The sequence below is a fragment of the Myotis yumanensis genome, unplaced genomic scaffold (genome assembly GCF_028538775.1).
Source record: "Myotis yumanensis isolate MYYU_CA2020_CCGP unplaced genomic scaffold, mMyoYum1.0.hap1 SCAF_14, whole genome shotgun sequence".
In the NCBI taxonomy this organism is placed as follows: Eukaryota; Metazoa; Chordata; class Mammalia; order Chiroptera; family Vespertilionidae; genus Myotis; species Myotis yumanensis.
Window position 1 is genome coordinate 39,788,151 of NW_027223765.1, and position 24,779 is coordinate 39,812,929.

Below are 24,779 nucleotides of genomic sequence, written 5' to 3' on the forward strand. Positions count from 1 at the left end.
CCTCTTGGGAAGGAAAATGGGTTCCTGGAGCCTCTGAAGTTTGAGAAAAGTGGAAAGTATTCCCACACCATCCTGGTCCATCAGACAGAGCCCTCCTGGGAGGGTAACCTTTATAGTCCCTGTGCCTCTCTGACCCTAGGTCCTCACCTGTCACATGGGTGAGGGCAGGTATGCCCCCTTGGTCCCTGGGAGTCAGTGTTGGCCAGAGGGAAATCCAAGTGAGTGACAGATGGACTAGAGCTGTAGGCCCACTGGGCCCTGCAGTGCCCTCTTCTCCCCAACCAGAGCCGAGATGGAGCGTGGGCTGCGGTGCCAAGGGGCATCCAGGGCTTAGCTGGTGCTGCAGTTAGTTATTCCTCCCTCCAGATAAGGACCCCCGCTGCCCCAGGAGCTCGTGAAATGCAGGTGCCTGGGCCACCACCAACTCCAGATGCTGAACCGCTGGAAACAGGGCCTGGGCATGAGTAGTTATAGAAAGGAGGCAGCGGGGTACGGAGCATGGTAGTCTCTGATCCAACCTAACCCCCCTACGGAAGGCAATGTGTAGGGGTGTCTGGAGCATGGGCTCTGGGATAGGAAGGCAGTGGTCCTCAGGGCCTGAGTAAACACTGGCTGGGGAAATGTCCACAGGTGCCCCCTCCCCCCAAAGGAAAGCCAGACACCAGGCCTCCAGGGAGCAGGTTTTATTTGTATTCCCTAGGACAGGGCTGGGGCGGGAGCCAGGGAGGGCCCTCAGTCAAGGACACGGCCAGGATCACATCCTGGGGACCCCGGCCCCCTGCTCCACCCCAGGGCCCAGCGGGAGTTGAAAGGTGGTACTGCAGCTCTGGGCGAAGGTCGGCATCTACTCCACTCCCTTCATAAACTCCAGGAATTCTGTGGAGAGAAGGCAGGGGTGGGTCAGAGGTGGGGGCCGCAGGGTGTGGGCAGCGGGAGATCCAGTGCACCACCCCTCACCATCATAGTCGATGCGGCCATCGTTGTTCTTGTCGCCATCCTTCATGAGCTCCTCAATGTCGTCCTCTGTGATGGTCTCGCCAGTAGCCTGAAGCATCACCTTCAGCTCGTCCAGGTCAATGTAGCCATCAGCGTTTCTGCAGGGAGTGGGGGCAAGGGAGGTCTCAGGGCCTCTCGTGGGGGCCAAGGAGGGGAAGAGGCAGCCCCACCCACGACCCAGGGAGGGAGGCAGGCAGAGCAGGGCCGCTGGGAGATGAGGCACTCCATTCCCTCATTGCACAGGATGGGAGACTGAGACCTAGAGGTCATAACACTGTCCCTTTCCACAGCTCTATCAGCGTTGGGGTCAGAGGTCAAGGGTCACACACTTACTTGTCAAACATGCGAAAGAGATCAGATAGCTCCTCCTCAGACTTCCCTTTACTGTCATCCTTCATGCACCGAACCATCATGACCAGGAACTCCTCGAAGTCTACTGTGCCACTTCCTGAGGGGTGGAGGGCATGGCCATTAGAGAGGAACAGTCAGAACGGCTGGTACAGCCCTTGACCCTAGACCCCGGTGTTCTCACTGCATCCACCCATCAACTCCATGAGGAAGGTGGTCATTATACCCATTTTACATAGGAGACGACTGAGGCTCAGAGGCTAAACAGCTCCTTCAGGAGCACAGAGTAGTAAGTGGCGGAGCCAGGATTCGGATCCCCAGTGGCCTGCGGAGCTATGGGTCAGGGGCCTGGCGGGGCAGAGGGGCTTACCATCCTCGTCCACCTCATCAATCATCTCCTGCAGCTCCTCGGGGGTGGGGTTCTGGCCCAGCATCCTCATCACCTTGCCCAGTTCCTTGGTGCTGATGCAGCCGTCCTCAGCGCCCAGCACGAAGATGTCAAAGGCTGCTTTGAACTCTGTGTCCGATGCGGGACGGGGAGTAGAATGGCCAGGGCTCAGCAGCCAGGACCCCAGATGGCCAGATCCCTGGGGTCACTTACCAACCTGCCCACTTCCCTCTGAGACCTCTGAGGTCACAACAAGAGAGACTCCAGCATCTGGTTTCCAGCCTGGGGTCCTCATGCTCCCCAAGCCCGGCCCTGTTGCCCCCCATATGTACGTTGGGGAACTCACCATTTTTCTGCTCTTCTGTCAGCTGCTCTACCTAGAGAGGAAAAGAGGTCTCAGGATGCAGGCTCAGGCTCTAGCTGCTGTTGAGGAAACCAACCCATTTCACAGGTGGGACAAGTGAAGCCAGGAGAGGCAGGCCATTTCCAGGTCACTGAGATCTCAGTCCTTCCTTCCTGCCCCCAAAGCCCTTTGGTGACCCAGCTGGCCTCACTGAGGGTGGGCTCAGGGCCAGGGCGGCAGGTGGGCACCCCCTCCAGGACCAAGGTGACCCTGAGTAACAATAGTCAGTGACCACTCAATGCCCTGTCAGCCTCCTTGCTGAAACCTAAGCTGGGTGGCCCGAGGGACAGCTGTCCCTCAGGTTGGGACAATAACACCAGTGTGGGGGCAGGTAAAGCCACTCACTGTAACCTGACCAGAGTGGCCACTGGGCTATTTTTAACGGGGGACAAAGTTAAACCTGGTGATTGTTCTGGGGACTCTGGCATGCAAGGGGGTGGGGCAGCGTTATCTGGCCCCCTGGCCTGCTGGTGCCTCAGGAGCCAAAATTAGTCCCCAGCCCCGCCAGGCCTTGTATGGGCACGGGCAAAGGGCTGCTCCCCCCAGCTCCATGGACTCCTGTGGGCGAGGCAGGGGGACCCCGAGCCAGCTGTAGCCCTCCCCTGCCCAGCAGTGGGGCCACAATCCTGGGGCTGAGAGAAGGATTCCTTTGGAGACAGTTGTCTGTGTCAGATGTCCTTGTCCCTGGGGCATGGGGAGGTCAGCAAACTAACCCCCACACCGAGATGGAATAGCATCTGAAGCCCCTCAGTGACCACAGCACGTTCCAGGGACTGGGGTGACCACTCTCCAGCCCTAACCCCAGGCTAAGCCACTGAGCCCTGAGCCTGCCAGGCCAGATGGGAGCTTCGGCTTCTGTTCCTTCTTCCCGGCTCTCCCCGATGCCCAGTCCTTCCCTGCCTGTCCCAAACTTTAAAGCCCCTTCCCCAGCTCAGGATTCGGCTATGCAGCCCCCTCCTCACAACCCCTATGACCCCCTCCAGGGGCTGGCGGGGGCTGGGGGGTCATGAGAGTGTGAGACGCAGAATTGAGGGGCAGAAATGGGTGTCTCTGGGCCATCAGAGACAGCTCAGAACAAAAAGATGGAAAGACACTGAGGAAGGCAAAGATCCAGACACAAATGCAGAAAGGCATGGCCGAGAGACAGAGGGACACAGACTAGACACTTGGAGACAGAGGCAAACATGGTGCTGAACGGTGCGACCTCCTCCTCCACCCACTCTCCAATCCCTGAATCCCTCACCCCTTCCACACCCTAGAACACCAGACCCAGCATCCCCTTGAGGGTCTGGGCTGAAAGTATGTAGGTCTTCTCCTGGGTCCCCACCACTTCCCTGGGATGACCCTGTTCCCCCACCCTGAGCGGAGTGACTCCCCAGTGGGCCCACCCATCCCAGTCCCTCACCGCAGCCTTGTAGATGTCATCCATGCTGTCGGCTCAGAGGGCAGGCTGCTGGGGTTGCCAGAAGGCCCGGAGCTTAAATAGCCCTGCCCCGCTGCATTCCGGGCCCAGCCCACCCCTGCGTGGAGCATCCTCCACCCCCTCCCCCAGCCCTGGTGATCTCAGGCTGGCTGAGTCCCCGTGTCCTCTATCCAAGGCAGGAAGATGGGCTGTGAAGACCAGGTCTCCTACCCTTTGTTCCCCAGGGGACTCTCTGGAAAGTTTTCTTGAATGAATGAAAACACGAGCCTAGGACAGGAGCTACAAAGCAGTGGGGGCCCAGGCCAGGCCTCTATACACAGCAGCTCAACCTCTCCTCCCATCAGAGAGATGGATGATATTACTCCCGCCTTTCAGATAAGGAAACTGAGGCTCCTAGAGGGGTGATGACTTGCCCAAAGGCTGGCTGACTGGGCAGCCCCTGCCTCAGCTTAACTTCTCTGCAGTAGGGGCAGCCGTGTGCAAGGAGAGGCCTGGGAGTACGGGGCCTGCTACAGGGAGCCTCCAACGCTAAGCTCAGAGTCCTGACCTGCGCCCCACCTTAGGGCAGAGTAGTCGGGAGCCCTTCAGCCAGAGGAGCCAGAGGAGCCACCCCCCAGACCTCTTCTCTCATCGAGCAGCGCTAGCTCTGGGCTCGGTCCGCTGCAGTCATCCAACAAACACACCTACAGGTGTCTCATCTGTGCCAGACGTCCCCGTCCTTCTCCAGCTGGGTACCGCCTCCTTCTAGGTCTGAGCCGTGTCCCGGGTCGGAGCTCTGCCTCTAAGCCTGTGCTTCCCGTCCCAGCTCTGTGGCTCTTGGGTCCAGGGCCAGGCGGCCGCCCTTTTCAGCTCCGGCAGGACCCCTCTGGGGAGTCTGGTGCCCCATGGACAGCACATATGCCTGCTCTCCGTCTTCACTGCCCCACCCCATGCTGAGTTCCCATAATCGCACCTGCTCCCAGCCCTGCAAGCGGGGGCACTGCTTGAATTAACCCTCTCAATTCTCCAGCAGCCCATGACAAAGTCATGGAGTCTTGAGGAGGTGAACAACCGGCCCCCAAGTTATTGTTTGGGCTCTAAGCACGACTCTCCCCTCCGCTCCGTGCCCTACAGGTGGGGGGCGATTACTTCTTCCTTTTTCGGAGGGAGAAACTGCGGCCAGGCGACGCAGTACTTGCGTCGGGGAGCCAGGGAAGTGCTGGGCCTTCTGTCCTCCTGGGCATCAAACTGTATTGCCCAGAGCTACCCGCCACGGGCCCCGGCTTCTCCCTGGCTGCGGGGAGCGCAGAGCAGGTACCGACGGCGCAAAGCAGCGACCAGCGGCGCAAAGCGGGTACCTACGGCGCAAACGGAGAGGCCCGCGCGGCCTGCGCACGCGCGCTAGGAGCGGCTGCTGTCAATCACGCGCGAGGGGCGGGGCGAAGGCCCGCGGAGGCGGTGGGGCCAAGATGGCCGCGCAGCGCGCGGCGGGGGAGGGGGCGGGCGCGGGGGGCCGCGGGGGCCGCGGGGCGGTGGGACGCTGACCCCGCCCCCTGCTGCTGCCTGTCTGCGCCGGGCCGCCGCGGAGCCCGGAACATGGCGGCCGCGACGCGCAGCTTCGGGCCCGAGCGGGAGGCCGAGCCGGCCAAGGAGGCGCGCGTCGTGGGCTCTGAGCTCGTGGACACGTACACGGTGCGCCGGGGCGCGGGCGCCGAGCCGGGAGTGGCGGCCGGAGCTCTGGGCCCCGCGACCAGGGGAGAATGGGTGGGGGCCACGATGTGGAGGAGGGGTTGGGATGGAGGGACCTGGGGAGGGGACCCCAGAAGGGGTCTGAGGAGGGGCGCGCGTGCGGGAGGGGAGGCTCGGTTTGGGGAGGCTCTAGGGGTAAAGGGAGGGATAGCGGGGCATCGGGGTCTAGATGAGGCAGAGGCTCAGGAGCCTCAGGCCTGGAGGGGCGCCATCCTAGGGGGATAGGCTAGGGGGTCCGGGGGCAGGGGGGTGGGGGGGTCAGGGCTGGAATTGGGGACCCTGCAGGTCCTGAAGGAGCGGGGCGGGGCCTTGGTCTGGGGAGCCGGGGGGTCGCAGTTGGGATTTGCTCTCAGGTGAGGACGGGTTGCGTTCGGGGCCCCAAGGCCCTGGGGGTCTGGCAGGGACAAGAAAGGGGGAGGGCTGGGACCCGGACACGGGGGATTGAGGGGTCGCTCAGGGCTGAAAACGCGAGACCCAGAAACCTTAGGGTCTTCATAGCCGTGGGAGCAAGTTGGGGGCAGCAAGCCCCGACCTCACCCCCAGCCCTCCACCCCCTCGCGCGCGCGCACACACACACACACACACACACACACACACACACTCCAAGGCTATGGGAGAGACGGGGGATAGGAAATGGGGAAGTCCCCGCCTGTGATGGACTTGGAGGTCCTCCTGGGAGGCTGCCGGGGTGGGGGTGACGGAGCACCTCCCCGCCTCCTGTCCTTTGTTCCCACGGGGAGCGGGGGGCTCCGGCCCTGCCTCGGTCCCATCCCCTCGGCCTCCATCCTAGCCCGACTCCTGAGGGCCATTCCTCTGGCTCTTTCTGCCTTTTTGGGCGGAAGGGAGGGGAGGGATGCTGCCAGGCTGGGAAGAGGGGCTGCGGGCGGATCCTGGAGCAACAGGCCGGCCCCGGAGAAATGGCTTCTCCTCTACGGAGGCTTCGCTGAGCTGATGGTTTTCTCCTCCCCCTTCCCCGCTTGCTGCAGAGAGGGGCGGGCACTAGGGGTCCTCCTCTGGGTGAGGGTGAGGTCTCTAAGCCAATGGCTGGCCGGCCCTCACCCTTGGGCTGCGCCCCAAAAAGCTCTCTATTCCACCGGGCCGAGCCCCTCCTTTGAATGGGTGTGGGCAAGGTGGGTGATCGGGCCTAGCCTACCGTTTTGTCTCCAGGTGTGCTGAGTTGATTATTAATATACCTACCTTTTCATCGAACACTTGCTGCAAAGCATTTTCATGCATTACCTTATATTATTTGATTACCTTATTTGATCCTTAAACCTATCAGATTTTAAGATGGAGGAACAGAGGCTCAGTGAAAATTCAGCTCCCAGTCACTTATGTACGTGACTCATCCATAAGCCACAGCCAGGGAATGGCAGAGCACGTTTTGAACCCACGTCTTCCTTGACTCCAAGGCCCAGTCCCCTAACCGCTAAGCCATTTTGCTTTCTGTTATGGCTTAATAATTCATCACCACTCTTTTACCCGCACCCCGCCCCCATCCCCATCAGCTTGTTAGTGCCTTGACTCTTGGTTCAGCAGCAGCAATCACAGCTGTTAACCAGTTAAAAAGATTGGAAACAGGCTTGCTTCCAGGATATAGGCAGGGCACCTGGGAAAAAATGCAGTAGGAAAGCTGGCCCTGCCAGACCTGGCATTGTTCTGCCTCGGAACGGGTGGCTTTACCTGAAGCTCCGGTTGGATTGGGCTTTGAATTATCTGGAGAATGGAGGCAAAAAACTAAAGAGATGTCTTGATACGATAGTCTCCTTCTCTGTTCCTCACTGTTGGGTAGAGCCACAGACTTAACCCGAGTGCCTGCCAGATCCAGTGCTGGGACCATGAAGGAGGCTGAGGCTAGAGGGGGCCCTGCTTCGCAGCAAGAGTCAGGTGCAGCCTAGCTTTGGCCTCAGGGGTGGGGGGTGTTGAGAGGGTCTGGGTGACCTGCAGCTATTGCTGGGGGTGAGGCGGGGCTCTGCTGTCACTGACCAGGAAGGGCTGCCTGCTTTCCCTTTTAGGTTTACATCATTCAGGTCACCGATGGCAACCATGAGTGGACAGTCAAGCACCGCTACAGCGACTTCCATGACCTCCATGAAAAGGTAATGAGAGCTAGAGGACCTGTGTCTCAGAGCTTGGGGACTGTAGGACAAGTTCCCATTGTGCCACAGATTCATTTTAGGGCAAAACAGACTCCATGCCTATAGTGTTCTTTAATAAGCAAGTTTACTAATTTAATTGCCAAAACAGCTGGTGGCTCCTGGGAGTTCAACCCTAGCATAAGGCAGTGTGTGAGGAGCATATTTGAACTTTAGTTTTAAGGTAGCCAGTCCTAGCTTGGATGTGAGATGCCGGGACAGTTTCTTGGGGGAGGGAATAGGTTTTAACTTGCTTGACCTGACTATAGCTGTTCCATAACCTGTACTTTTAAAACTGGCTGTGACTCCATGTCTTCCTTTGCTTTTGGGAAGAGATGCCTTTCTCTAGGTCATCTGTAGTCTGAGGGTTTTAAAGACAGGCCACCACCCTGGTTGTTTTCATTCTTGTTTGGAGAAATGGTGATTTTAAAGGTCTGGAGGTCTCCTTTTCTAAATGTCTCCAAATGGAGCTTCCTGTTTGGGATTATACTGGCATTTCTCATATTCACAAGCTTGATGAGGCCAAGCCCAGGTGCTCAGCTTTGATCAGTAATCATGGTACAGCTGTCACGAGGGGCTGTGGAAGTCAAGACAAGCATCTGCCTTCAGGCTGCTAGCCTTGATCTTGCAAAGACCAGAACCTCTTGGTCTGTGGTTGACATGCTTATGTTTTTTTACAGCTTGTTGCAGAAAAGAAGATTGATAAAAATCTGCTTCCACCCAAAAAGATAATTGGGAAAAACTCAAGAAGCTTGGTGGAAAAGAGGGAGAAGGATTTGGAGGTCTACCTCCAGACACTCCTGGCCACCTTCCCCGGCGTGGCCCCCAGAGTGCTGGCTCACTTCTTGCATTTTCAGTTCTATGTAAGTTCCTCTCAGGTTTTCTCTTTCCCCTGCAAGCCCACAACCACCTGAGCTCAAGGCAGCACACCTCAGCTTTGAAGAAAGGTGGGCTGGAGTTTGATCCTGAGGTTAGAAGATGGAGGACCAGCACCCTGGCGGGGATGGGGTGTGGGTAGAGCATGTTCATGGACAGACTTACCTTACATTAGACAGACTATGACTACAGAGAGACTTTTCTGCACCACAGGCCCTTTGGTTAGCAAAAGTGGGTGTTTAAGCCAGGTTTCCATCCAAATGGATTGGGGGTAGATTAGAAACAGCTAACACCTGGCATAGACCATAGTGTTGAGTTGTTGGCTCACAGTCAAGACTCATTAAGGGATAGTTTGTGCTGGTAGCATTGCCGTCTGGAGGCATTGTCAGGTACGGTGTGAGTGAGGGTAGGTGGCTTCCTCTGTATGTTGGGGAGCAGCTCTGCACCCCCTTCTGTGTGGAGGAACAGCTTTCATGGCCACTGGTGACAAGATGAGCTTTAAGGAGGGAAGTTTGGCAGTGAAACCAAAACATTAAAAGCACTAACAATTCCACTTTTTATTTTTTATTGATTTGAGAGGGAGGGAGAGAGAGCGAGAGAAACACCCATCTGTTGCTGCACTTATTTATGCATTGCATTGGTTGATTCTTGTATGTGTCCTGACTGGGGATTGAACCCAAAACCTTGATGTATCAAGACACCATTCTAACCAACTGAGCTACTGGCCAGAGCACAATTCCACTTCTTAGAATTTATTCTAAGGAAAAAAATTAGGAAACTTTGGAAAGGACTTAGGGACAAAGGTAGTCATTCCAGGATTATAGCAAGATACTGAGAACGAAAGTCCCACAGGAGGTGATTTTTTTTTTTTTTAATCAAGAGTACAACCAGATAATTGGATATTCTACTAGAAAAATGATGATGTGGCTATGGATTTATTGACATAGGAAAATAAGTGTATTACTGTAGGAAAAGAGCAGGCTATAAAACAGTGTGTAGAGTGTGGTCCCATTTTATTAAAAAAGAGTTTTGTGAATATATTTGTCTAGGAAAACTCTAGAAGTTATACACCAAAATAATAATAGTTATCTCTGGGTGATAGGTTTTTGAAGAATTTACATTTAATTGTTTTCCCTTTTTGTGCTAAAGATAGGAAAGAATCCTTTCCCTTTTCAGGCTCACCTTTTAAGAAGGGACTTGAGCTGTTGTCTTAAAAGCCCAAACATGTTTAAAAAACAATTTTTCCTGAAGTATTTTCAGAGTAAGATGGCTGAACCTTTCTTGAGTGCTAGATTGAGTCTGAACATTTGGTCATAGCACTAGTGTTGGGCCAATAAGCTTGAAGGGGCCATGTGGGAAAGGAAGGCAGTTACAGATGGGAGATGCATTTATGCTTGAATTTTGTTTAGCATAGACCAGCAATGTATGTGGTTAGCAGTTTCCTCGTGTAGATATCTTTTTACATTTTCTTATGTGAGAAAAAGTTCATGGCTCTTTCAGACAAACTTTACTGGTTAGTATTTTAAGAAATACTGCACTTTGTGGAAGCTTTGATGAGCTAGTGAAGGATAGGACTTGTTAGCAGCCCTTTGGAAGTGTGACTCATTGCTTAAGACCTGGGTCTTTGAGGAGGTAGTCTCTCTGGCTGCCCAGGTTTTCTCACCTCTGAGCACGGAAAGGCCTTCAATACTCTTCGGAGATATGTTTGCCTGAGATGGGCTGGGTTCGGCCCACATGTGTGGTTCTGGTTTGAGTCGTGCTCTACTGCTTGGAGTAGTATGGACATATTTAAAATTACTGTTATCTGACAGGCCCCTGGGTTATAATTCCAAGGTATTAAAAGATATATAATTGACCATTCAATTACATAAGGGTTTCTCAACCTTGTGACATTTAGGGCTGGATAATTGTTGTGGGGGCTGTTTGTGCATCTTTTAGCAGCACCTCTGGCCTCTACCCACTAGCTGCTAGTAGACCTCTCCCGCTCACTTAATCACAGCCAAAAAGTGTCTGCAGGCTTTGCCAGGTATCCCCCTGAGGGGCAAAATTGCACCTAATCTAGAACTACTGGATTCGATCTTCAAATGAGTTTGAACAAAGAGGGCCTAAAGATTTGTCAGTCTTTTTTACTCTCTGGGAGCTCTTAGAGAATGTTTCTCTCAACCTCTGTCCCATCTGTGTCCTCTCTGAAATTGTTCCCAGCATGCTCCACCTCAGGGGACTGACATTGAACAGGGTGGGCCCAGGGAGCCCTATTTGGCTGAGGTGTGGATTTTTAAAAAATTGAGATATAATTCACATACCAAAAAAATGCACTCTTTAAGTGTACAGTTCCTGATTTTTAGTATACTCACAAAGTTGTGCATCTTTCACCGCTACTAATTCTAGAACATTCATCACCCCAAAATGGAGTTCTGTACCCATCAGCAAAGTCATTTCCCATCCTGCCCTGCCCTAGCCATCGCTACTTCTGTCTCCGTGGTTTCACATGGCCTTTGTGACGGGCTTCTTTCACTGGGTGTAATGTTTCCAGATTGTAGCATAAGGTCCTTTCATATTGGAGCAGAAATCAGTACTTTGGTATTTTCATGGGCTGAATAGTCTATTGTTTGGCTATATCACATTTTGTTTATGCATCAGTTGATAAACATTTGGATGTTTCCATTTTTGGACTATTATGAATGCTGCTGCTATGAACATTCATATAGAAAGTTGTGTGTGGACATGTTTTGTTTCTGTTGAGTATGTAGTGGAATTATTGGGTCATATGATAACTGTTCAACTTTTTGAGCAGCTGCCTAATTTTTTTCTAGAGCAGCTGCACCATTTGACATTCTCACCAGCAGTGTATATGTTCTTTTTTTTTTTTTTTTTAAATATATTTTATTGATTTTTTACAGAGAGGAAGGGAGAGAGATAGAGAGTTAGAAACATCGATGAGAGAGAAACATCGATCACCTGCCTCCTGCACATCTCCTACTGGGGATGTGCCCACAACCCAGGTACATGCCCTTGACCGGAATCGAACCTGGGACCTTTCAGTCCGCAGGCCGATGCTCTATCCACTGAGCCAAACCGGTTTCGGCAAGTGTATATGTTCTTATCTCCCCACATCTTGCCAACACTTGTTACTGTCCATTTTTTTTATAGCGGTATCTCATTATGGTTTTGATTTGTTTCCCTAATGACTAATGATGTTGAGCCTCTTTTCATATGCTTATTGGTCATTTGCATATCATTGGAGAAAATACTCAAAACTTTTGCACTTCTAAAAATTAGGTTGTCTTTTTTTGTTGTTGAGCTATAGTTTTTTTGAATATTTTGGATATTAGACCCTTATTAGAAATGTGATATGCAGATATTTTCTTTTTTTTTTTTTTTAATTAAATCTTTATTGTTCAGATTACATTTGTTCCTCCTGCAGATATTTTCTTCCATTGTATGGATTGTCTTCATTTTCTTGTTAGTGTACTTTGAAACACATGTTTTAGATCAGTGGTTCTCAACCTTCTGGCCCTTTAAATACAGTTCCTCATGTTGTGACTCAACCATAAAATTATTTTTGTTGCTAATTCATAACTGTAATGTTGCTACTGTTAAGAATCATAACATAAATATCTGATATGCAGGATGGTCTTAGGTGACCCCTGTGAAAGGGTCGTTCGACCGCCAAAGGGGTTGCGACCCACAGGTTGAGAACCGCTGTTTTAGATTATAGTGAAGTTCATTTTTTTTTTCTTTATTAGTGTCAACATCTTGCCTAATCCAAGTTACAAAGATTTACAACTATGCTTTCTTCTCTAAATTTTATAATTTTTGCTCTTATGTTTAGGTCTTCGATCCATTTTGTGTTGTACATGGTGTGAGGTAGGAGTCCAACTTCTTTCTTTTGCAGCATGGATTTTAATGGCAAGGAAGAGAGCACTGCTTCTTTCCCACCAATTCTGAGATGGGGCATCTGGAGGTTGGTGCAGCCCTGAGTTGCAGTGAGAGGGCACTGGGCCTATTGCTGTGCTGGCTTTCTTCAGATAGCTGTGCCCCCATACCTGGACCTTTAATGACAGACCTCATCCCAGGACCCTAGAGCAGAGGTTTTCAAATTCAATGACGTGGAATCCCCCAGTAGAATTCCAGCACCCCATTTTGGGGTAGGCTGTGTAACTGTGGACTTGAGAGGTAGGCAGAGCCAAGTTTATCTCAGCCCAGCTGCTTCCAACTCAGGCATCTAACCTCTCTGTGTCCCAGTTCCTCTTGTGTGAGCTGGAGAGCGGTGGCCCTGGTTCTTGAGGATTGTAGGGGATGATGCAGTGAAGGTAGAGAGCCTGAAAGAGCAATGGTCCCTGGCCGGGCACACCAGGTGCCAGCCAATACCAGTCGTCCTGGTAAGGAAAGGCCCTCAGTTGTCTTCAAAGGTGGCATTTATATCATTTTCTTATTTTAAAGCCAGTTGGTTAGAACAGAGACACTTATAATTTTTTTTTTATTGATTTCAGAGAGGAAGGGAGAGGGAGAGAGAGATAGAAACATCAATGATGAGAATCATTGATCGGCTGCCTCCTGCACGCCCCACACTGGGGATCGAGCCCGCAACCGGGCATATGCCCTGACCGGGAATCGAACTGGTAACCTCTTGGTTCCTGGGTCGACACTCAACCACTGAGCCACACCCGGCTGGGGCAAAGACACTTCTTGAAATTTGAAATCAGGAGCTGTGATGGAACTGTTAGCATCTTCACATCAGCCTTAGCATTCCCATCCATCATTTGTTTTAGTTGCAAAGTACTGAGCCTGTACATGATAACAGATTTCTTTGCAACTCAGTCTTGGAGCTCTGTTCAGTTAAAGTTTAGGCTTGAATTCCTCAATGGGGAATTTTTACTTAGAGTTGAATGGCACGTAGTATAGCTGTTCCTACTATAATGTCTCTTCACAGACATGAAGTGAAAGTTATACAGGGACACACACATGAGCATGTGTGGGTAAACCATACAATGATGTGTAACTGAGCCCCTCATTAATACCCCATTGAGCGTTTTGCTCAAGCATGTGCCAAGCAGAGGCATCAGGCTGCCCTGTGCATTAAGTGCAGGTGTATGTATTGTGGGGTGCAGTTGGTCATGGGTCTCCACATACGCAGACACACTCAGTCAGAATGGTAGTTACAGAGCCACAGCCCAACTAGTTTATGGTGTGTTTGTGTGCAGTTCACACTGCTGTCCAAGGCTGCACACCAACACATGATCCTTGCAGGAACCTGATCAATTGGTCTAGAGCAGCGGTCGCCAACCTTTCAGTCCTCATGGACCACCAGTGGTCCGCGGACCACCAGTTGGCGACCGCTGGTCTAGAATACACTTGGGGGTGGGTGTTATAGTTGTAAGCATAGCTAATAATATTTTTAATTGACATTTTTATTGAGGTAGAAAGAATGTCTTTTTTAAAAAATACATTGCAATTCAGATATTCATGGCACCGTGAAGCACTTCAGGTCCCTTCAGCTCAGGCTGGGTGGGGCACGTGGGGAGTCATCTGTCCCTGAAGATAACCTCCTGGCAGTATCTGCAGAGCTTTGACTGGGGCCCCCCCTAGGCCCCACTTACTGCCTGGCCAGAGGGATGCTTGATTCTGCACACCTTTGCTATGCACACAGGCTGCAATATGGCCAGAATACTCTCTGAGGAGACCAGTGCTGGAGGCATTCTTTGTTGCTCCCTGATTAAGAATCTCCCAAGGTGAAGATCAGCCTGGGAAACTGAAGTAGATAGTGTGGCAGCAGCCTGCACTTCCTGTGCCCCAAAGCATGGGAAGAGAAATCGTTATATAGTTTGCTTTTTAGATTGTCAGAAGTGAAAATGTGACCTTTGCTTAGCAGGAGCCCTTGGCTCTCAGCTTTCTGTGTTTCTGGTCATTCCAGCCCTGTTTCCCTAGTGGGATTGGCACAGATACCAGCTGCCTGAAGAAATGTAGCTTTGAGGGTGGGGTTGTTAGGTACTGATGGAGGGCGGGGAGCCCTTTTCCCCTGGGAGACCTCCTAGGAGCCCCAGAGTGAATCACACAGGGTGCAGGGGCTCAAGCTGTTTAGGACTCTCTCAAGGCTCTTGAGGCAATCCTGACTGCATGGGGGAGGGGGAAGTGCAGATTTGGAGGCAGAGCTTGGTTCTCAAAACTGTTGGTAGGGAAACAGGCCTTTGGATTCAAGCTCTTCCGAATCTTCAGTTCTTCACAGCAGCCAAGGAAAATGTAATTGAGTTTAAGTTGTTGTGAAGGATTAGAGTTGAACTCCAGTGTGAACAGGCATCCTCTCCCCTTTCTGGCGCTCTCCTGCTTGGAGCCTGCTCTGTCCCTCTGGTGGCCCTTTTACATTAGACACTGTGTCTTGGCACACTCTGAGCCCAGTAATGCTGGGGCTGTGTTTGCTCATTTTTTTCCTTTTTGGCTTTTTGTCTGTTTGTGTGTGTGTGTGTGCGGGGGGTGATCTTAAAGTTATTCTCACACAATACATAAACTGAATTTCAAGCAGATTAAAAAAAATAAACATATTTTTAAAAGATACTATAAAGTACTAAAAGAAAACATTAGAAAAATATTGGTATAATCTTGGAGTCGGGGAAGAGGACCCAGAAGTCACAAAGGAAAAGAATCACAGGTTAAACAACATACAAATGAAAAACCCTCTGTATGTCAGGAAAACCACTAGGATCAGTGGTAAAAGGCATGCACAGACAGGGAGAAGATATTTGCAGCGTATAAATACCCATTGTGTATAAAAGGTGAGAAAGACCAACAAGCCAAACAGAAAACAGAAAAGCACTGCCTGTTTCCGCTAACCTGGTGCCTTCTGAGTCCTGTAAACATGTGATTTGCACGTCCTGGTGGCAGAGATGTGCCTGTGAGTTATGAAGGCAGTTGTGCAGCCTCCATCTGGACCTGTTTATGAAAAGTCATGTTGGCTGCCATCCGTCAATTAGTTAAAATCCTTACCTGTAGGATGTGGGACTGAGGGCCTGCGGGCCCTGCCAACCCCACAATGACACCACTAAAGTGCTGAAGCAATTGGTTGTTACAGAGAGGCTTCAAGGCCAAGTGCTTGGGTGTGTGGCTTTGCTTGTTCCTAGCTACATAGAACTGGAAAAGTTACAGCACCTCCCACCTCTGTTTGCTCATCTGGGAAGCAGGTTTCAAAATAATGTCTCCCCCACGTAGGGCGTTGGGAGGATTAGTGAGCCACCACATGGCAAGTACTCGGGTCCTTGCCCAGCGTGAATTTGCACCTCAGAACGTGACTGAAAGCTTGTCCTTGTCATGTCTCCGTCACCTCATTCCAAAAGGAAGTTCTTTCCTGCCGCTTTCTCGTGGCCCTGGGGCCACGTGGTACTGTTACAGGGCCTGACGGTGCTCGCTCTTTCCTAGGACACCTTTGGAATGTGTCAGAGGGTTGGCTCTGGAAGCTCTCTGATCGCACAGGGTCATGGGAGCCCTTCTCCAGGGGAAGTAGGGCTTCCTCTCTACCATGCCCTCCTCGGATCTCCCAGGGCCGGTGTTGGGAGCTGCTGGCTTCCTGGCCAGCGCTTGGCATAGCCAAGCTTTGCCAACCTCCTGAGCCTCGTGTTCTCGGCCAGTGCCTCTGTGAGTTTGAAGTTGCAGCATTAGTCTGGTTTCTGTTCTGCTTTTGAGGAGACATTTTAAATGTCCATATAACTGGGAATATTTAGTTTCCCCTTCTTAGACACCTGGATTTGTTATAGGTTTACTCCTTTATTTTGTCTGACTTTCTGGAGAGCTGGTGTTGCAATAGCAGAGGAGGTAGATAGGGAGTGTGCAGGTCCTAATGACTGTGCAAATTCCAGTGACGAGGGGCAGGGGACTTCCTAACTGGGTCTTGTTTTCTCTGCAGGAGATAAATGGCATCACTGCTGCACTGGCTGAGGAGCTCTTTGAAAAAGGTATGTGCCAGGGGTCCCCGAAATACTGGTGTAACTTACTCAGCACTGTTAGGTGGCCAGGGGCATGAGACGGCACAGAACTCCCATCTCTTGGGCTGTGCCGAGTGAATCCAAGCCAGGGCTCACCTCCCTGGAGTTGCCCAAATCCCTGAATCTGATCCACAGCCAAGGCTGCCTGCCTACCTGCCCTGCTGGCAGCCAACTGTGAGGAGTTGGGGGTCCTTCACCTTGGGGCTCTCAGGTTCTTGTCTTGGGGGTAACCCCAAGCTCAGGATCTAGTTCAAAGCCCTATGGTGGAATTCTGGAAGGTGAGAGCATCGTGCCCTCTTGCATCTGGTTTGTCCTTACCTAAAAGTGATCAGATGGCAAACAGAAGCTGAGTGTGGGTCATGGACCTGTAGCAGAGCATAGTTACAGTGGCTAACATGTGAGGTGTGCTTCCTGTGGTCCAGCCTAGTGTTCAGCATCTTTCTTTTTTTTTTTTTTTTGTGGTGGATTCACATTTATTTTTTTTTTAATTAAATCTATTGTTCAGATTATTACATTTGTTCCTCTTCCCCGCCCCCCATAACTCCCCTCCTTCCAGCTCCCGCCCCACCCTCTGCCCTCACTCCCCACCCACTGTCCTCATCCATAGGTGCACGATTTTTGTCCAGTCTCTTCCCGCATCTCCCACACCCCTTTTCCCCCCAAGGATAGTCCATTCCCTTTCTATGTCCCTGATTCTATTATAAACACCAGTTCATTCTGTTCATCAGATTATTTATTCACTTGATTCTTAGATTCACTTGTTGATAGATGCATATTTGTTGTTCATAATTTGTATCTTTACCTTTTTCTTCTTCTTCCTCTTCTTAAAGGATACCTTTCAGCATTTCATATAATACTGGTTTGGTGGTGATGAACTCCTTTAGCTTTTCCTTATCTGTGAAGCTCTTTATCTGACCTTCAATTCTGAATGATAGCTTTGCTGGATAAAGTAATCTTGGTTGTAGGTTCTTGCTATTCATCACTTTGAATATTTCTTGCCACTCCCTTCTGGCCTGCAAAGTTTCTGTTGAGAAATCAGCTGACAGTCGTATGGGTATTCCCTTGTAGGTAACTGAGTTTCTTTCTCTTGCTGCTTTTAAGATTCTCTCTTTGTCTTTTGCTCTTGGCATTTTAATTATGATGTGTCTTGGTGTGGTCCTCTTTGGATTCCTTTTGTTTGGGGTTCTCTGCGCTTCCTGGACCTGTAAGTCCATTTCTTTCACCAGGTGGGGGAAGTTTTCTGTCATTATTTCTTCAAATAGGTTTTCAATATCTTGCTGTCTCTCATCTTCTGGTACCCCTATAATTCTGATGTTGGTGTGTTTGAAGCTGTCCCAGAGGCTCCTTACACTATCTTCGTATTTTTGGGTTCTTTTTTCATTTTGCTTTTCCGGTTGGGTGTTTCTCGGTTCTTTGCATTTCAAGTCTTTGACTTGATTCTTGCGCTCCTCTGGTCTGCTGTTGGGAGTCTGTATAATATTCTTTATTTCAGTCAGTGTATGCTTACTTTCTAGTTGGTCCTTTATCACACCATCGAGGGTCTCATTAGATTTCCTGTACATCTCATCAAGTTTATCGACAGACTCTAGAAGCCTCTTGAGAGACCTCAAAAGTGTGGTTCTGAACTCAATATCCTCCCTTGATAGTTTTGTCCTGTTTCTTTGTCTCCGCATTTTTTACGCTTTCTTGGTGCACCCCCTAGTGGTCTTTGTGCGCAGTCTTGTTGTAGTTAAGCCTTGATTGTTGTAGTTAATACTAGAGGAATTTGACCTCCAGGCCGACTGGCTGTGAGAATCAGCTGTGTTTGCAGTGGAAGAACTTGTGTCCTCTAGGGAGGTGCTAATCTAGCCTTTGCCTGAGGCTATCCGGCAAATGCCTCTGTGCAGGGCTTGGGCGGGGCGGGTCCCAAGGGATCAACAGGGCGGAGGAGGGAGCAGTTATGGCTGCTCTCAGTCCGTCCCCAGGGGCTCTGCCTCTCTGTCCCAGCAACCGCTGCAAACCTTGGAGGGACCGAAGCCAGACAGTCCTGCTTCTCCCGTTTGAGTCTGGGTCCCTAGAGACTCGCCCGGATCTGGAGCTCAGAGTCTGAGGCTCCCTCCGGATTGAAACAGACAACCACGCCCTCAGCCACCAGCCCGCGCCTCGCGCACTCCGCACCTTAGTATTTTACTTCAGCACTGCGCCTTCTCTGATTCTCGGTTCCTCCTAGTTGTAGAACTTCCACTCAGCCAGCCTTCCTGTGGTTCTGGATGATGTCCGTTCCGTCCTTTAGTTGTATTTTTGAAGTGGTTGTTCGAGGCAGCAAACTCCGGCGTTAACCTATGCCGCCATCTTGGTTTCTCCTAGTGTTCAGCATCTTACTGCCATGCCACCTCCTCTCTCTCCTTTGCGGGGGTGCAGATGAGGGCACTGAGGATGAGAGGCTCGGTGATCTGCTTGAGGATACATGGTTGGAAGGAGCAGAGTGAGGACCAAATGCCAGGCTGGCTGGCTCAGAACCCCTGCCTGCTCTCAGGCCCTACACTGTGCTGGCATCTGAGGCTTCACCTAACTGAGATGTCTGTATCTTGGAGGGTGCAGCATAGGTCTGTTGTCCACAATGCTGCCTTGTGTCAGCTTTATCCTGGCTTAATGCGTCAGGTTTTTAACTGAGCCTCACCTCAGCGAGGCTTCCCAGGCACCTCCCCATGGCCCTTCCCTCCTTGGTAATCCCATGTTCTGGGTGTGCCCGGTGCCCCATGAGTTCAGGCGGGCAGCTGCTCCTGTGTACCCAGAATGGTGGCTTCATCCTGACGTGGTGCAGTGCTATAGCAGGTGCTTGCCAAACGCTTGTTAACTGTTAGCCAGGTGGGCAGACGCCCTGGCCGCTTGACTAGGACAGGGCTGGAGGTGGATGCTCACCCTCGGGTACGGCTATTGCAGGAGAACAGCTCCTGGGGGCCGGCGAGGTCTTTGCCATCAGGCCCCTGCAGCTCTATGCGGTCACTGAGCAGCTGCAGCTGGGAAAGCCCACGTGTGCCAGTGGCGACGCCAAGACTGACCTTGGGCACATCTTGGACTTCACCTGTCGCCTTAAGTACCTTAAGGTAAGTGCAGCAGCTCAGTTATAGACGTGGTGGCATACAGCCAGCATGGGGCCTAACAGCTCACTGGCTGGCGGTGTGTGTGAAAGAGGCTGGGTGGGCCATCCGGGGAAGGAAGGCCACTTTTGTGTTCTTGGCACTGAGCTTCTGGCTGTGAGCACTAGGGGGCAGTCATGACCCAATGTCCCTTGCTTTAAACCTCAGCTTTAGCCTGCTTTGTTGACGGGGTGCATACCCACCATGCCTCATTGCCAGGCAGATCTTCAAGTCGGGGCAGTTGCTGCAGCACTGCCCGGTGAACATGGATGGGGAGCCATGTGGCAGCATCCCTGACTCAAGCCATATCTGTGCTGCAGGTTTCTGGCACAGAAGGACCTTTTGGGACCAGCAACATTCAGGAGCAGCTGCTGCCTTTTGATCTGTCAATATTCAAGTCTCTTCATCAGGTGGAGGTAAGGCCCTGGGCCCTGGAGTGCAGGCAGGGCTGAGGCCTGCATAGGGATCATCTTGCTTATGAATAACTGGACCTAATTGTAAGGCACTGTTACTCTGGTGTTTGTTAGTAGGTGGCAGATTTCATCTAGGGGAGTAAGGCCAACCTGAAGGCAGAGAAAGAGGGGCTCTGCTGCTCTTGGCTGGCCTGCATATCTCTGCCCCGGCATGGACAGCATTTGAACAGGATGGAGCACCAGTGCCCACTCCTTTCTGGCTTCCTTGTTCGAGTTGAAGTGCCGAGAAGTCATCCCGAGGCTCAGGCAGAGCTAGTTCAGGTCTTTCCCAAGGCAGGTCAGCAGAGGGCTTTGAGTTCTCTACCTTCTGGCACGCCCATACGTAACTGCATTACTGCTGAACATTTGGGTTCAGGATGCCAGTTTTGTTGCCATTTTTAAAATGAAAGAGGGACTCCGTAACGAATAATACAAAATGTATTAAAGCATCTATTTCTCAAGCATGGCCTTTGTGTGCAGCCCTGTGCCCCATGTTTGATGTACACTCCTTGGTGGATTCTTCCTAATAGCCCTGTAAAGGGGGCACTTTTATTCCCCTTTTATAGTTGAGAAAGCTGAGGCTTAGGGAGGTTAGGAAGTTTGGCCAGGACCACGTGGTTAATGAGGGGAAAGCTGGGATCTCAGTTCAGCTGATCCCAACACCAGAACCTCTGCTACACATTGGACTATTCTGCCTGCAACATTTTGGGCTTATCTCTGACCTGGAGGACGGCTTCCCTTGGTGGGAACTTGTGGGAACTCGACCAGTGTAGGCCAAGTGAGGACAGAGAAGTCAGAGGGGTGTCCGGCCCAGCTTTGCCCACCCACCCCCTCCCGCCCCCTCATAGGACAGCAGACACCGGGGGAGTGAGGCAGGGTGAACAGGAGGGTCCATCGTGTTCACTGTGCTTCAGAGGCCCCTTGCTCTCAGCTCTGATCTCTCTGGCCCACACTTCCTGTCCACCTGCCAAGCCCCAAGCAGCCCCTACACGGAAAATGGAATTCATGGTTCATTGCGAGTCTTACCAGGTTCTTCAGATGCTGTTTAGTCAGCACTAAAAGCTGGGAAAGGAGAGACTTAGGATTTGAATCACCTCTTGCCACTACCCAAGGCTTCTGTTCAATAAGTGATGCCGTTCCTGAGACATGGCTGTTCCTTGTTCCAGATAAGCCACTGTGATGCCAAGCACATCCGGGGACTGGTCGCCTCGAAGCCCACCTTAGGCACGATGAGTGTGCGCTTCTCAGCAACCTCGATGAAGGCGAGTACCCCCTGTTTCTTGCCTGGAGATGTCTGTAGGGCAGGGTTCTGCGCTGTGGTCCCCCCCACCGAGGGTGGGAGTGCACATCACCATTGTCAGAAACCAGAAGCTGAGCCTTCCTAGGCCTGGGTAGCCATCCACTCATGGGAGACCTTCCAGCACTTAGCAACACCTGGGATGCTTTAGTCCACATCTTCATCAAAAATCACGCTGTTAAACAAGATATTTTAAGGAACTGGGTCCCCCACCCCCTGCCCTCAAAAAAAAGTCACTGGTGTTTGATGAGCAAATTGTTAAGCAGTGGCAACTGGCAGGACGTTTATAGCTAGATTGGTATAAATGTTTCTCTAAGCTTAAAAAGCCCTGACTTAGCACTCGTTTGTGTCTTGTTCTTAGTGGACTTAAAGGAGACAGGTGAGGCTGTGGATGTTAGGCTCTGATCTTTGTATATGAGCCACAGTAATACTCTAATTTGAGAATGTAAGAGGTTTCTTTTCTATTTGCCGTTTTATGAATTGCATCTTAGTAATGTTAAAATTCTCCATAGTGGCAGCTTTTATGACTTAGACTGTCAGATCAAGATTTAGGTTTGGTGAAATTTGAGGCTTACTAAAAGACTTGTGTCAAGAGCAAGGGTGTCAGGCAACCTTGTCTCTCTCCGAAGCACTTCCTGCCGCCTGGCTCACGGGGCTCAAAATGATCCATCAAGAGAGGAGAGGTCTTGTGGGCATGAAACGTCAAAATGAGGAGGCCTGCCTCCCTCCCCTTCAATGGTACTGCCCCTGTGCACTGTGCTGCTTTCTCAGCATTGTTGGACTTGAACCCTGTGAAGTAATGGTTAAAAGGGCCTGCTGTCCACAGCGGGGACCACAGTGCCAGCTTGGAAAGCACAGTTGCCTGGAAACACCATGAATTCTGACCTTTAGCCTCTGAGATTTAAGCCAGAAAAGGCATATATATATATGGCAAAAACTTGAAAAGCATTTGCTCCTGAAGCAGGACCGGAACATATTCCAAATAACTGTACGTTGCTAAGCTTTTCAGTTATTTCACAATCGCTTAAAGACATATGAACCAAAGCCCAAGTTTAATGCAAGTTCACTTCCACCTGCTAAATATGCCCAAGCTCTTCCTGAAATTTTGCAATGATTGCATTCCCAGTGAGTGTTGCGTGAGGGCCCAAGTGTGCTCAACAGATGTTCTTACACAGGAAGTCCTCGTTCCCGAAGCCTCAGAATTTGATGAGTGGGAGCCAGAAGGCACAGCCCTGGAAGGCCCTGTGACTGCCATCATCCCCACATGGCAAGCACTGACCACACTAGACCTGAGCCACAACAGCATCTCCAAGATCGACGAGTCAGTGGTACGCTCCAAGCAGTGGGCTCTAGGGTTTTCTACCCGAGGTTGGGTATTTAACTGGCTTTTTCTGGAAAGACCACAGAAAACATGGGCTCTGTACATTGCCTGCAATTTTTAAAATTTGAAAATGGGATTATTTAAAGCAAGTGAGATAGGACTTAGAACCAAATGAGGCATATCAATTATATGCACATTTGATATAAACATAGTGATGAGATTTACTCCTAAGGAGTGGAGTGGAAAAATCACTGCACAGATTGCAGATGTGCTTCTGTAAAAGTGACATCCAGACAGCATTTGGGAAATAGGAGTGTGATTCAGGTATTTGTGCTTCTTAGTGGTTGGGATTGGAGAAGAAGATGGACAGACTTCCTTCTCTGGGACCTGCCATTTGTCATTTTCATAAGCCACGTGCTCCATAAAAATGGTGCGTGTGCTCATCACTGGAGTCCCTGTGTGTTCCTGTGCACATGCCACTGCGTGGGCACTGGGAGGTGTTACATCATTGGCCCTGCAGAGGTGGCCAGCCCAGGAGTTCACGGTCAAAAGGAAGAGTCCCTTGCCCTAGTCAGTTTGGCTCAGTAGTTGTAGTGTCATTCTGCGGACTGCAGGGTCCTGGGTTCTGTTCCATTCAAGGGCATGTACATTGATCCCTCTGGGGTGCATGCAGGAGGCAACCAATCGATGTGTCTCTCTCACATCGATGTTTCTGTCTTCCCCCTTCCTTCCACTCTATTTAAAAATCGATGGAAAAAATATCCTCGGTGAGGATTAACGAAGAAAAAAAAAAAGGAAGATTTCCAGAGTGGCCTTGGCAAGTGTCGTCCCACGCACCAAAAGGTCCATTCCCAGTCAGGGCACACGCCCAGGTTGCAGGTTTGGTCCCTGGTTGAGACAAATTCAGGAGGCAACCAATTGATGTTTCTCCTTCACATTGATGTTTCTCTCTCTCCCTCCCCCTCTCCCTCTTCCTTCCTCTCTCTAGGAAAAAAATCAATAAAAACATTTTTTAAGTAGTCCCAGGGTGTCTGTCCACCATGTGCTGGGGTGACATAGGGTCCAGGCTCCTAGAGTAACATCAGGTGTTGTCTTTTTTCTCCCCACAAGAAACTGATTCCAAAGCTTGAGTTCCTGGACATGAGTCATAATGGAGTGCTAGTTGTGGACAACCTGCAGGTAATAATGTCTTTGAAGACCGTTGCCACCTCTGGGCTTCTTACAAGGTCCCTGAGCGTTCAGAAGGCTGACTCAGCCTTGGGAATTTGTCCATACCCTGGGTTTTCTCTCACAGGCACTGGAAAGGTGTCTGGGTACCCCAGAGGTTTCTAGGGGCAGGAGCTGCTGCTATCCCTTTAGGGTCCCAGTGTTGCACGGAGCGATTGTCCCTGTAGTTCCCCAGAGTTAGAAGCATAAGTACAAATCAAGCGAGGTGGAGATGTTGCACCTCCATCATGAAGGTACAAGCTCATTTTCAAAGCTCACACCTACCCTGTGGGTTGTGCTGTCTCTGCAGGGAGTGCCACTGGGCTGTGGCATGTGCAGGGGAAAAGGGAGTTCCCTTCCAAATGCCGGCCAGAGGGAATGGAGCTGACCTGCAGAGCTGGCTTTTTCGGGTTGGGGGCTCATCACACCTTTAGTGTCGGTTCCCTTTCCTTGGAGCCTTGACCTAGACCACTTTCCCCTGTTCTCAATGTTGCCTCAGCACCTGTACAACCTCGTGCACCTGGACCTGTCCTACAACAAGCTGTCCTCCTTGGAAGGGGTTCATACCAAACTGGGGAACATCAAGACCCTGAACCTGGCTGGCAACCTGCTCGAGAGTCTGAGTGGCCTGCACAAGCTCTACTCCTTGGTCAACCTGGACCTCAGCAGCAACAGAATCGAACAGGTGAGCCATGTCCCCTGTTCGGATGTCAGGGTTGTGGGATGGCTGTTTACCACTTTAAAGAAGAATGCTAAGCCTTCTTTCATTAAAAGGCTGTCAAACGTGTTGTCATGTTGCCAAAGTGTTAAAAGAAGGGACGAGGGGAATGGAATTCGTGCCTTGCAGATGGAGGAGGTCCGGAGCATAGGCAGCCTCCCGTGCCTGGAGCACGTGGCTCTGCTGAACAACCCCCTGAGCATCATCCCCGACTACCGGACCAAGGTGCTGGCTCAGTTTGGAGAGAGGGCCTCTGAGGTAGGTTGCCAGGGTAGGGGCTAGAGTGGGTGGGGGTTGGCTTGATCAAAAAGACAGTCGGACAGCATCCACATCTTCACAGGCAGAACCACTGCTGATGTCCACTGTCTTATTACCCTTGCCTGCTTCAGAAGGACT

The 24,779-nt window shown here is 51.1% G+C and overlaps 2 protein-coding genes across 3 annotated transcripts in view; one reads left to right on the forward strand and one right to left on the reverse strand.

Annotated features, from left to right (window-relative positions):
• Positions 1-668: 668 nt before the first annotated feature.
• On the reverse strand, positions 669-3,609 carry TNNC1 (troponin C1, slow skeletal and cardiac type). Its single transcript, XM_070391553.1, has 6 exons — positions 3,541-3,609; positions 2,079-2,109; positions 1,715-1,861; positions 1,330-1,444; positions 958-1,094; positions 669-876 (listed from the first exon to the last, which is right to left on the reverse strand). Exons 1-6 carry the CDS (start codon positions 3,562-3,564, stop codon positions 845-847), a joined length of 486 nt encoding a protein of 161 aa, XP_070247654.1. The 5' UTR covers positions 3,565-3,609; the 3' UTR covers positions 669-844.
• A 1,450-nt stretch (positions 3,610-5,059) lies between these two features.
• Positions 5,060-24,779, forward strand: part of NISCH (nischarin) — a 34,915-nt gene continuing 15,195 nt past the window's right edge. For both annotated transcript variants that reach the window (XM_070390709.1, XM_070390710.1), the window contains exons 1-11: positions 5,060-5,229; positions 7,302-7,385; positions 8,102-8,284; positions 16,192-16,240; positions 19,193-19,356; positions 19,710-19,805; positions 21,008-21,103; positions 22,314-22,466; positions 23,570-23,638; positions 24,165-24,350; positions 24,513-24,641. In XM_070390709.1, coding sequence (XP_070246810.1) covers positions 5,134-5,229; positions 7,302-7,385; positions 8,102-8,284; positions 16,192-16,240; positions 19,193-19,356; positions 19,710-19,805; positions 21,008-21,103; positions 22,314-22,466; positions 23,570-23,638; positions 24,165-24,350; positions 24,513-24,641 — 1,305 coding nt within the window. In that variant the 5' untranslated portion in view covers positions 5,060-5,133. The remainder of the gene's footprint in view (positions 5,230-7,301; positions 7,386-8,101; positions 8,285-16,191; positions 16,241-19,192; positions 19,357-19,709; positions 19,806-21,007; positions 21,104-22,313; positions 22,467-23,569; positions 23,639-24,164; positions 24,351-24,512; positions 24,642-24,779) is intronic.